Source organism: Arthrobotrys flagrans, assembly GCF_004000055.1.
Source record: "Arthrobotrys flagrans strain CBS H-5679 chromosome Unknown unitig_8, whole genome shotgun sequence".
Classification (NCBI taxonomy): Eukaryota; Fungi; Ascomycota; class Orbiliomycetes; order Orbiliales; family Orbiliaceae; genus Arthrobotrys; species Arthrobotrys flagrans.
Genome location: NW_027137553.1, coordinates 731,208 through 743,926, shown reverse-complemented (window position 1 = coordinate 743,926; position 12,719 = coordinate 731,208). Strand labels below are relative to the sequence as shown.

At 44.8% G+C, this 12,719-nt stretch overlaps 5 protein-coding genes across 5 annotated transcripts; 3 read left to right on the top strand and 2 right to left on the bottom strand.

Moving 5' to 3' along the window:
• Nucleotides 1-2,458: 2,458 nt before the first annotated feature.
• On the bottom strand, nt 2,459-3,388 carry DFL_006718 (Cytochrome c oxidase assembly protein CtaG/Cox11; the record flags this gene model as incomplete). Its single annotated transcript, XM_067636190.1, has 4 exons — nt 2,459-2,514; nt 2,577-3,084; nt 3,155-3,301; nt 3,386-3,388. The coding sequence occupies 4 exons, from the start codon at nt 3,386-3,388 to the stop codon at nt 2,459-2,461; spliced, it is 714 nt and encodes a 237-aa protein (XP_067487832.1).
• Nucleotides 3,389-3,630: 242 nt separating this feature from the next.
• DFL_006717 (uncharacterized protein) lies at nt 3,631-4,369 on the top strand (the record flags this gene model as incomplete). Its single annotated transcript, XM_067636189.1, has 2 exons — nt 3,631-3,710; nt 3,784-4,369. The coding sequence occupies 2 exons, from the start codon at nt 3,631-3,633 to the stop codon at nt 4,367-4,369; spliced, it is 666 nt and encodes a 221-aa protein (XP_067487831.1).
• Nucleotides 4,370-5,836: 1,467 nt separating this feature from the next.
• Nucleotides 5,837-7,621, top strand: DFL_006716 (uncharacterized protein; the record flags this gene model as incomplete). The annotated part of the gene is made up of 2 exons (XM_067636188.1): nt 5,837-6,427; nt 6,491-7,621. 2 exons carry the CDS (start codon nt 5,837-5,839, stop codon nt 7,619-7,621), a joined length of 1,722 nt encoding a protein of 573 aa, XP_067487830.1.
• A 1,824-nt stretch (nt 7,622-9,445) lies between these two features.
• On the bottom strand, nt 9,446-10,585 carry DFL_006715 (uncharacterized protein; the record flags this gene model as incomplete). The annotated part of the gene is made up of 1 exon (XM_067636187.1): nt 9,446-10,585. The coding sequence occupies one exon, from the start codon at nt 10,583-10,585 to the stop codon at nt 9,446-9,448; it is 1,140 nt and encodes a 379-aa protein (XP_067487829.1).
• A 754-nt stretch (nt 10,586-11,339) lies between these two features.
• Nucleotides 11,340-12,050, top strand: DFL_006714 (uncharacterized protein; the record flags this gene model as incomplete). Its single annotated transcript, XM_067636186.1, has 5 exons — nt 11,340-11,385; nt 11,553-11,586; nt 11,693-11,702; nt 11,777-11,912; nt 12,013-12,050. The coding sequence occupies 5 exons, from the start codon at nt 11,340-11,342 to the stop codon at nt 12,048-12,050; spliced, it is 264 nt and encodes an 87-aa protein (XP_067487828.1).
• Nucleotides 12,051-12,719: the final 669 nt, after the last annotated feature.

The following is a 12,719-nucleotide window of genomic DNA, read 5'->3' as shown; positions in this document are numbered from 1 at the left end:
TCAAGGAGTAGGTGTAGCTGGAATTCATGAAATGCACTGTATGCTATATATATCTGCCTACGCATATTTGTATTCATGCATAGGTATGTGCGAGGAGAACATACAGTACGTGGTGCATTGGAAGTCTAGGTGCAGATAGAGGCACTGCGTGGCAGGAGCACCTAGAGACCAGTGGAATATGGAAATTATCGATTCTAAAATAAACTCAAGCGTAGCCATCGAACCAACCTCGGATTTGGGCAGCCAATCGGTTCTGTAACTATATTCCGAATTAACATCAGATATAGCCATGCAACTACAACCGGGTCCGGATGCGAGACAAATAGAGCCAGTGCGGCGTGTGAAATTGTAGGGGCTAAATCTCGCCACGTTACGCAGAGAGTAAGCAGATACAGCATTTTGCCGGATTTCTGTCAGAAGTCATTCGAATTCTACAAGGCATATCTCGCAGATAAACCTTTATACATTCTTGAGAGCCAGTCTTTGCTAGGGAAGGCATTGAATAGTATCGGGAAATATTCTGATGCGGCGAAATTGCACAAGGAAGTCCTATCGAAACGAAAGAAGTAACCTACCGAGACGCCTCGAAACGTATATAACAGTACTAACGACTTAGTCATGGCTTTAGTAAACTAGGGGAAATATAAGGAGGCCACAACGTTATATACAAAATTATTGAGGGCTGAGGGGAAATTTAAAACACAGGGCGACGAGATATCTATGGAGGAGCGACTCACTATCAGGGGCTATTTCGCGAATGCACTCGCAGGTCAAGGGCGCTTTGACGATGCCAAAAAGGAAATGAGAGAAATTCTGGCAAGCAAAGAAAAGGATTTTAAGAAGGAAAGCCCATCTACGCTAGTAACAATGGAGCATTTAGCGGAGATATTAGCGCAAAGTAGTGACCTTGTAGAAGTCGAAGTAATGCATCGTGAAGTGCTTAAACTCTATCACATGGTGTTGGGAGGTGAACACCCTGATACTATAAAGAGCACGAATGGGCTTGTAATGGTTCTATTGGATCAAGAAAAGTTTGAAGAGGCTTAGGATGAGTTCGAAAATGTTGTGGAGATCTCGAATAAGGTTTTGGGAATGGATAGCCCGCACACGCTGTCCATTATGGGAAACTTTGCATACACCTTCGAAAAACTGGAAAATTATAGCAAAGCTGAAGATATATACCGAGAAGGAATCAAGAGAATGGGGGGACTAGAAGCAGCGCCGAATCCCATTATGGTGACATATATGGAAGGACTAGCGATAGTATTAAGTTTACAGGAAAAGAGTCCAGAAGGGGCGGAGAACTTACTTCGAAAAATCAAGTTAGCAAAGGAAACCATGAAACCTCAAATGGATATCTTCAAAATTTCTCTAGGTTTTTCAAATTTTTGAGAATAACCTGGTTTAGTGTATTTGAAGCCTGTTTTATTTACATTGCGGGAATTTATGGTCTTCCACAGCGTGAGTGCATTTTTAAGCTGATCTTGATTGCGATTCTAACTATAATACTAACTTTCTTGTAGAATCTAACTAGGACCAACAGCTTGGAAATTTCCTTTCCTGTCTCTTTCCTGAACGGGCGGTAGGCAAATGAATATACTTGGATAAGTGGGGATACATTACCAGAAACGCCATTCGCTTTGTCTTGTCGCCAGACCCCTCAACTGGCCCCATCGGCTATTATTAAATTACTTCGGGATTTCTTTCTTTGCTGCTTTAAGCGATCTTTCAGGACCGGGAGGTATTAAAAATAGCAAAATTTAGAGCGAGACTATATTTTACTATACCTAGAATTCTTTATCGTTATGTTCAGACTTAGCGTCGGTGCCAGAGCAGCCACGCGTGGCCACATTCAGCCTGTTGATCTATTAGACGAGTGGAAGATTTGAAAGTTACCTGCGGAAAATTAGTCTCGGTATTAGGCACGCAGAAAATATGCTGACCGCCTCTGACACTTCGACAGTGTAATTTCCGGGCTTTTATAGATAACACAAGTATTGTCTTTTCAATACCTACTCCGTGGAAATATATATACTCGGTCGATGTGCTTCAAAATTGCCAAAAGCAGGCTCAACTCATCTCTCTGCGAGATTTGGCTACGAGACTACGCTATGCCTAAGATGCTTTCTAAGTCGAAAGAGATATATGTTACTGTAAACCTAGTCTTGAAGACAGAGAATATAGAATCCGTAAAACCATTGCCTATAGCTCCTTTTGACATATCTAGGTACCAAGGTCAAAAGTTCGCTCTCTTGCAATTATGGGCAATAGAATCTTGCTCCAGAAGAACCTTGGTCTGGAAGAATTTCTACATTGAGGAATAGGTATTTGTACATAGAAGAAATGATCGGACTGCAAGAGTAGTATTTGTGGTAGAGAGGATGGAAGGCTATGCCTTTGGCATTTCCGTTTCTATGTACAAAAAATCCGCCACAATGCCAGCTTTCAAGAGAGCTGTCTACCTTTGCACCGTGGGAGTGATCTTCAAATTTCCATGGTCATCATATCTCGCCTCTGCATCGATTATGTCAGCAATCATTTCTCGCAAACTTGAATACTCGGGAAGGAATACATACTAAAGAATGTATAACTCAAAGTTATAGTATCTATACCCTTCATCTGTGGATCTTTCACAAACTCCGGATCTATAAAAAAGAACACAGGCATATCGACCGTCTCTCCCTTCAGCAATTTCTGTTCTTCAAAGCAGAAGCACTGGATCTTGCTGAAGTATGGGGCCACCTGTGCCGGTGTAACACTGTATGTTGCGACTCCCACGATATCCTCATCACTCTTATTCGTAGCTGTGTAAAAGGCTAGAGCCGTTTCACCTGGGAGAACTCGTACTTCTCTTTGTTGTGGAGTGAATTTCCATTGCAATGCATCTGATACTGAACCGTTGAAGGTAATTCGAAGACGACGATGGAGGAGAGGGTCCACGGGAACAAGTTTGTCCGCAGTGAAACGGGACTGGTCGGTAATTGGGGTACCACCGTATCCAGTTCTTTGGCAGATAGCACGATAGAATGGAACGGCGGCGTAGGAGAACCCGGTAACTCCGATTATAATAGATATCGAGTAATACTAAAATTACTTCGTTAACCAATCAAATTGAATGATGGAAAAAAGAAAGTGTTAAATTTTGAACTCATACCAAAACAGATGTATTACGCTTTTTATAGACTTTGCTATAATCCGGATAGGCCTTCGGTTTTTGAAACCGTGGCGGGAGAGTGGTGAAGAACCGGGAAGACTGTTGGGATGCCGGTTGGAGGTTTCGATATAGACATGTCGTCGATGGCTGCCGATACAATTTCCCCAACCAATCAGCTAACCCTCCGGTCCTCGTTACAGCCGCCTTAGAGAGAGGCGGAAATACTCGTACCATCCTCTCGACTCGATGTTGGCTATCTCATTCTAGACCCGGAGCTCAGCAGGAATGGATGTGTTGCGCATGAGGTTAGAAATTTTGCCTGGGCGCGCCGCTGCCAACTCGGCCGACAAACCGACACAACCTCGTCCAATCAACCAACCAACCAACCAACCACTTCTTTATCCTCGACGCGTTTGACCCCAGACATTAGTTAATCCATTCATTCACCTTTATTACATTACACACCACCGGAGAAAATGGCTCCGTCACTAGGCATTTGCAAGTTCTGTGAGAAGGAACAGGCAAAATACAAATGTTCGAATTGTGCTGCTCCTTAGTATGTCGTCCGTCTCCTGGTTAAGTTAGGTAGTTTGCAATGATGGTGATGATGCTAATCCGTGGCCTGGCAGTTGTGGTCTCGTTTGCTATAAGCCTCACAAAGCCAAGCATGATGAAGAGAAGGAATCACAACCGACGACGGCAGTAGACGTTCCATCCGTCGCTAGTACTGCTGCTACTGCTACTCCCGAGCAGTCGTCAAACAGTGATTCTCGAGTAGTGGATACCTCGATGGACGCATCCACCGCTTCAGCTCCCACATCCGTTCCCCAACCTTCTTCATCAGAAGTACTCCCAAAGTCATCGTCGGCGTCGGACTTCGATGCTTTGCTTGCTAATCGCCCTCTCATTCACGCTATGCGAAATAATCAAAACCTCAGGGCTCGGCTCCTTGATATCTACAATAGCACGCAAAAGGCGGCCTTTGAAGCCGAGAACGCGAGGTTGGTCGCCCAGAACGCTCAGTACTCCCGGCGTGGAAGAGGACGTGGCGGACGTCGCAATTTCTTCCGACAGCCCCAGGATTGGACTGTCGAGAGAGGCATGAATCGAGGATTGAGAAAGATCCAAGCCATGAGAAAGGGAGGGAAAGACGAAAACGTCGATATTGAAGAGTGGAGTCGAGCTGTGCTCTCGATTCTCGAAGGCGATTCCTAATCTATTTATCTCTTCTGTTGGAAACGCTGAAACCGTGATATAACTCTTCATGGACCCGACACGGACTTCCTACCGTTTGCCTTATTCTTTATATCGTTAATTGCTGGACCGCAACTTGCATCTCAAGGTCCTGAGAGGGTGGCCACCAGCGGCGGTGGCGGATATCATTCCACGTGAGCCTTTGCGACGTTATCGACGCGCAGTAAGGCGGGAATACCCTAATATCCCCTTACCTACACACTATGTAATAGTGGTCTCTATTCTAATCGCGTTATCCCTTCCCTTTTCTCATTCCCTCCATCATTTGGCGTTCATTCTCCTTTTCTTTTTCATTATCCTTATCGCTTTCCCTTTTGTTTTCGGTTCCTCCGGGATGTCTATCCATTCACTGTGTTTCTTTATTAAAAGCGCGCTGGACACTCGGTCTTTTTAATGAACAAGAGCTACACCCCCAAAAGCCATTCCAACTACCCCAGTGGAAACCTCATTTTTCTTTTTTATTCTTGTTTCATGAACTTCGTTCCACCAACTGTATTAGTGGCTGGCTTCGATCGCTAGATAAGCCTAGTTGCCGGGACTTTGCCGCCTTCGTCATCAATATTGCGCCTCCAGTTCATTGCAGCAGCTGTTTTATATATCTATTGCTATGCTTTTTAGTCAATTGCCATGCCAGGGGGAAGACGGAGTAAGGCTTCTTCCTCGCTTGTTAAATGCATGGTGTAACCGCCACCTCTTCCCCAGGAGCTGATATTGACCCAATGGTACAAATATCCCGAATTATGACACCTCCCAGGCGGCTCCGTACTCGGGATCCCTTCAATGGCTCAACGATATATCGAAAACGGATCCCGGGCTCGCCGTTTTAGTCTCGTCATCTAGAACGATGCAAACTTGCTTCGGGACTAATGGTATCAGACTTCATTCTAGCTTATCCTTACGAGTTTAATATATGTTATTCTTCTAATTAAACTTCCCAATCTAAAAATTTGTTCGTCGTTTGTTCGCTAGCCATGTATATGTTTTAGACGGTTTTGGTGTATTTACAGAATATTCTTACAGGCGTTTCGTAACTTGCTGCATGATAGAATCCAAGATATTTGAATCGTATATCCATTTTGAGAGCCGGCTCTTATAACTAAGAAGAAGAAGAAGCTAGAATTGATATCACAGGTGCTAAGTTGATAGTGTGTCGGGAACGCTACATACGCCACCCAGGAACCCCGAGACTCCCCGGGAACAACCTCAGGGCGACGCGGCCGGTGATAACAACTATTCCCCAGGACTTTTCAACCTCCAACCCTTCACCCTCTTCATAAAGGGGTGCATCAACCCCCCAAACCCTCGACATCATCGAATAATACACCAATCTCCCTCTCACACCGATAAATCTGCACCTTCAATTGTCCCTTACGTAATCCACACGCGTGTGCGCGGGAACCGGGTTTCTTTACCCGTTCAGCTGCAACCATGCTGCTTGGCCGCCGACTCTCCCCCTTCCGCCTAATAATCTACGGCATCATCCTCTTCATCACAATCACCCTCTTCACAAGTCTCTCACCAGTGTCCCTACCGACACCAGCGACCGAAGCTCTCTCAACCATCCAAACTAAAGCGAAAGAAAAGCTAGGACCACACATACCAAACTGGTACGAACCGGGAGCGCACAAAACCCCACAACCGACAAACGGAACCGCTTCAACCTCCTCATGGTACGAACATTGGACGTGGTTAAACCCATTCGGAAGCTCTAGAGATTTTTCAGAAAGTAGGATTGTTTTACCGCCGTTGCCGAAGAGGTGTAGTATTTATGCCTATTATGATAGGGATGTTAAGAAGGAAGGGCAGAATAGAGTTGATGATGCGGTTATGTTGGCTTGGAGGAGGGCTTGGTGGGCTGCGGGGTTCGAACCGGTGATTTTGAGCCCGTCGGATGCGAGGAAACATGGGCTGTATAAGAATGTGAAGGGGAGGTTAGGTAAGAGGGAGATGTTGGAGTACAATATTTTAAGATGGTTGGCATGGGATAGGATGGGGACTGGGGTGCTGTCTGATTTTAGGGTATGATACTTTACTTCACCCGGGTTATTAGATCTTAAGCTAATATGTATATTGTGACGGCAGGTATTCCCAATGGGCACAGCAGGCGATCCAGTCATTCCCTTCCTCCGTCGCTGCGATTATGGCCAATCAATCACTCGATTCACAGGCCTAGGCAGCGCTCTCTTCGCTGCCGATTCCACACTGATCAAAGCCGTAGTCAACAATATAACTTCGATCGACCCGTCCACCATTCCAGAGGATATCACATCTCCAGCCGACCTAGCAGCAGACTTCTTCTCGGTCGACCCAAACCCATCCAGCATAGCCTACTACTCTCGAAAAGTCGTTAGCGAAAAATACGCTACATTAGAACCTCACCAACTTCCAAAACTCATAAATGCCCATTTACACAGCCACTTCCTGTCACAATATCCCGGTGGGGTTCAAGTACTCAACCCAATCAAATCTTTGAGCGATATATTCTCGTTGAACCCTTATATCCTTGCGCAAAAACTTTCGCAATGTCCTGAATCACCGATACCGGATAGTTTTGCGCCTCAAAAGACGGAAGAAAGGGTTTCTTGTGATAAGGATAATATACGTTTTGCGACACAGTATGCCAACAACACTAATGCATTTACAATTGGAGGGATACCACATCCTATGACACTCCAGGGAATCATGAACGATAGGTTGGTACCGGACTTAAATTGGATAAGAAGGAATAGTCCAAGAGACGTATTTGTAAAGGCCATTACGGAAAGGATCGCAGAGAAAGGAACGGGATCGGGATATAGAGCTGTAAAACTCAAAGAGTTGATAGCGGCATCTCTCACATCTTCACTACAATCATCAACCGGAACCAGCAGTGGAGTTGCAGTTTCTATATGGGGATCTTTGGAGAAAACCTGGGATTTGAAGGAGCTGGAGTGGACGGTTGGGTTCACATTTTCGGATATTATACCTGCTGCACCGCATTTTAATCAAGGGGAGGAAACGGTTAGGAAACATAAGCAGATTATGGAGGATTCGAAGACGGCGGTTAAGGCGACAAGTACGGGGTTGAAGAAGTTGAGGGGCGCAATTGAAGGGTGGAATTTGGCGGATTTTGAGGTGTGGAGGTTTGTGGAAGCGTTTGAGGAGAGGAGGAGGAATGAAAGGGAGGCGTGGGCCAACAGGGAGAAGGGATTTGGAAAGGGATTGGAGAGGTGATGTTTATATTTTATTCGTTGCCACATACAAATTTAGGATAGCTGACCGGGGATTTGTATTCTTTTCTTTCGTTATCATGGCGTCTTGAGAGGTTTTTGGCAGTATCGGTTGCATGAAAAAATATCCGGCTTTGCTAATTGATTTTTTCTTTCTTTTCGTGCACCTTTATAAAAAGGGTAGATAAGTGAATGCAGCACTTGCGAATTCGAAGCCATCCAAAGCAGTAGTATGTAATGTCGGTTAGATATTCTGCCATTGCTATTCAACTGGTCTCGCGTCGGATTTAGCCAAATTCTCGGGTCAGTAGGTAGAAACGGTCGAACTCTTTGCAGTAGTCTAGAGAGCCCACCAACATTCAATCTCACAACCACTAACGAGACATATGTGATTCCCTCAAGAGGTCTCACTGCCACCTTCAGCTCATCACCTTCCATAAGCTCCCTGATGAAGGCTCCGTTCTCAATCTTTCCGCCTGGATGCTCCCATGGTTTGAAATATTTCCCCTTGACTTTCTTCTTACTGTTTGCTCCATCTCCGGAATCATTTTCTCCAGTCCACTCAATGTATGGCAACTCATCATCCCTCTAATGCCATGTCACCTTATACTCTGGCACCGGTACCCTAGAAGAGATATAAGGCATCTTTCGTAGGAACCAGGTTCCTACCTTAAACTCCCCAGTTGGACGTTTGGTTCCTTCCTTTGGCCGCCCCTGCTGTAGCCATTGTAAAAGCCGTGGAAAAATATGTTCCACTCTTCTAAGGAACGTCGGTTGACATTATAATTATCGTTTATATCCTCAACACTTCCACCATGGTCTTCGATTTGTTTTGTCTGGTTTTTGTACCTGGCGGTGATATCCTCTCTGTGTCTAGGATATTGCGGCACCAGGCCTCGGCCTCGAGAAAAGCTGTTCCAGTTATTGGGAAAGGGGGTCACCAGATGGATAATAACACACAGGGCGGATACAATCCTCTTCTGTTCGGTTTCCGTATCCGATTGAGGAGAAAACGCTGGTCATTTGAAGGTTCTCAAGTCCCTGACATTCTCAAAGTACGGGATTTGAGCAGTCAGGTAAGTTTTCTTTCCGCCGGCGACAGAAAAAACTTCATATTCCGCCTTCTTGCGAGAAGCAAGCATTGAACACGGGTGGGTATCCGCAGCTCGAATGATTTCAAGAGCTATCTCGAGAGGCACCCTTTTGCATAGGAGTCTGAATACGATCTGAAGAGATTGGCGAGCAAGGAATATTGGGCCGTTTCTCTCTAGGGGGGTTGCGAGGTGGCTCCTTCATTTCTGAGTTCGAGGAGGTCAAGACAACCGCTTGGTTGGCTTGTAATTGGTTCATTCTGTTCGCAATCGAGCTGACGAATTCGAAGACGAGTACAGTGGCATTCAGAGAGTGGTGATAACGGCAGTGAGTGATAATGATAGTGGTAGAGAACGGTGATGGTTCGTGGTAACGACAGTGAAATTGGCGGTTGAAAGAACTGATAAGTGCAAATGACGGAGGATCGGAGGGAGTTCTTGAAATAATTCTCGTGCATACGTTGCTAGATTATTATTTCCCAGGGTGCGCTGTTGCCCGATTGGGACCCCCCCTTGTTTTACGCTTCCAGGCGACTCCAAATCCGCTAACTTTTTTATATTCCGTTATATTATATCATATCAGACTTCATATTATATCATAGGTAGACCCATTTATATCTTCTTTCTTTTGACGATGCTTATAATTCTTTCAGAACCATGCATTGAACTTCAGTTAATTGCGATTAATGTTACAGCATACATGACATTCTAGTCGTATGGTCATGATACTATATATACTACCCAACCACTATGATCCAAGCACAAACAATAAGTATAGCCGCCACAACCGCCTTAACCAGCGACGTATTCAAGCCACTATCTGGAGTATCCCCCTTCGGAATATCCCCCTTCGGAGTATCCCCCTTTGGCGCATCTGCCGGAGGGGCCGGGGGGTTATGCTTCTCAAAAGCCCAGTACTTCCCAAAATCATCCATATCTGCCTTAGTCGAATACCCATCCTTCCCCTGTCCATCCGAAAACATATATAACGAAGCCCCTACCGCAAACTCCAGTGAATCATTATTCTCCTCGATCAATTCCTTGGCCCCATCAACAGCGCCCTTCGCTGCTGCAGCAATAGTCTCGGCCGCAGAGTTATGAACAGCCTTTGTATCCTCGCTATCTGGGAAACATGGAAACCCGAATAGTACTTTAAGACCATGGGTTGGTCTTCCATGGTTTCTTGTGTATTTTCCGGATACGGCGTGAAGGATATTATGTACCTGATCCTTCATGAATGTTTGATACTCTTCTGCCGTCTGGCAGGAAGAATTATAGCACATCGGAGCCAGAATATCCACATACAACGCCGCATAATAAAACCTCGATGAAGCCCAAGAACCCCCCCCAAACCTCGGAACAGCCAACGAAGTAATCTTCCCCGTCGCAGACTTAATCGCCCTCATAAACGCCTTCAATATCTCAAAATCATAAACATCCTCCTCATGTTCAACACTGAACTGTACCCCATCAAACTCCCGTGGCATACCCTTAACAAACGAATTCTCCGTTTCGGCCACCACAAACTTTCGAATACTCTTTACAGTTTCCTCCCGAACCTCCTGATTACTCAGATCCAGATATTCATCTGGATTTTCCTTTTTAAAACATGCTTTGACAACGGGTATGACTTTGAATTTTGCACCACATGAACGGGGGGAGTCTTCGTATTCTTTTATGGTGTTCATGAATTGATGGAGATAGGTCATGAAGATTCCGTTTATGGCGAATTTACCGTCCTTGGTGAGGGTTTGGGTGGTGGGGAAGAGGTATGTAATTTTGTGGTCGCGCATGAAGTCCCGGGTTGTGTTGAGAACGTCGGAGGTATCCCAAATGCCTGGGAGCCAGGCGCCGTTGGTGGAGTTCCAAGATGCCATTGTGAAGATATTCTGGTTTGGAAAAGGATTATGAAGAAATAAATTGATATTCTAGAGCAGAAGATTATACGAATAGTATTGGTATTACGGAATGGATAATGGTTCTACAATTAATGTTTTCATGGCTACGCGCGGACCTTATATATCTTAAAACTACTATATCATATAACTCTACGCCTCCACATCATCGAGCGAGGGGCGGGAATTCGCATTCGCAACTTCCCATTATTTGCGGAGATCTACAAGGAAGTGTTGGCTGAATATCTGCAGGACAGACACTTTGCCGGGGTTGTTCCCGTAGTATTCAGCTACACCAGATCTTTTTTCTCAAAAATTTTTCTCAAAAATTCTTTTTTGCTTATAAATATAGAACATGGATAACAAGGTATCGGAATGATGACCTGTCATTATCCATCTACTAATTAAGTTAAATCCCATGATGTAGTATACACGATTAGACCGATGTAAAAGTACAAGAAATTGTATTAACAAATTGTTGCAATTTCTGCGTTGTCCTCAACCCAAACAGTCCTCGGCAAAATTTCTCAAAGTGGTGTGACCTCACCTGTCATTCCCGTGTTCCCGAAACGAGAAAGAAAGAACCTCCAAAACCTTCAACCTCCGAACGTCACCTCTTCTCTTCCCACCCGCCGTCTCCGCCAATTGGACCAGACCAACCTATCTACCCCCCCCCGCGCCTCAGAGCCTCTTCTTCGAAACATCTCCACTCCGATACATATCATCATCATTCACAATGTCCGACGAAGAACAAGTCACCAAGCCATTCAAGTTCGTTACCGGTATGCATACCCACCACTAGAGCCCAGAATATCGGTCCCGATGTGCCTTCAAGATATCTTTCTTCTCTTCCCGATATACATACATGGAAACTTTGGGAAAGCAGGGGATCTGAAGGGCTATATATGATGGACTGGATGAACCCGACTAACACCAATTGCGCCTCTAGCCGGGTACGACGCTCGTTTCCCACAACAGAACCAGTATGTCATCTTTTCCCCCCTCATCGCCCTTTTCCGGGCCATAAGTACTCTCAAAGTACCGCTCTCAGTATCAATATCAATTAACACTCCACTTCCCATATAACAGGACTAAGCACGTACGTCACACCAATATAAAAACCCCTCCGAGCCAACATGTCCAAAACCAATCTAACAATACCCGGATTTATAGTGCTGGCAAAATTATGTCGACTACCACAAGTGCATCCTAGCCAAGGGCGAGGACTTCCAACCCTGCCGCCAGTTCTTCCATGCATATAGATCTTTGTGCCCAAGCTCTTGGGTCAGCAAGTGGGATGATCAGCGTGGTATGTGCTTAATTCCTCTTCCTTCCTTCTTTTCCATGGCGGAAATTGTTGGGTATCGTTTATACCGGGCGCTGATATATTATTGATTCGTGTACTACAGAAGCCAATATCTTCCCAGTCATCCTCAACGATTCTTAAATCTTCCAACAATGGGGATCTAAAAAACAATTCCCATTTTTTGTAAATGATTCAAGAAAAGGGCTGGAGGTTGTATATTCCATGGTATCAGAGGGCCACAAAGAAAGCTAGAAATGGTTGTTCCGAAAAGTCCCGATACCGGAGATGACGATGAGAGGGGAGATATGTTTATAAAACATGGCGAAACGAACGGGTTATGGTTGTAGTATATATTCAAAGCTTCCTCTTTTTTGCGATTGGCCTTTTTTTTTTTCAAAGAAAATATTAAGAAACATATATTATGAAATTTCGGGTAGTTGAGATATATGATGGCGACTTTATGGGATGCATAAGGCAAACTACTGGTTAAGAGAGTGCCCAGCCAATCGGCTAAACCCTGCACATCTCAACTGACGAAAATTAAAAATATCTCGATGGCTATTGGCTTGATATTTCGCTTCATTTAGAGGACGTAAGTACCAGACCCGAGCCCCGGTGTGTTAAGAATTATAGAACCGGCGGCGTTTTTATTGTAAGATGTTATAGTCTTTTATGTATGCGTAAAGTATCCTGATATCGATACTCCTGCGATCAAAACAAAATTTCTGTACATTCTTGCGGAGAACAAAAAAAGGTTATTCTAATGTCACAAATACTTTTACCAAAATTCCCCTAAATCCCTTTACATCT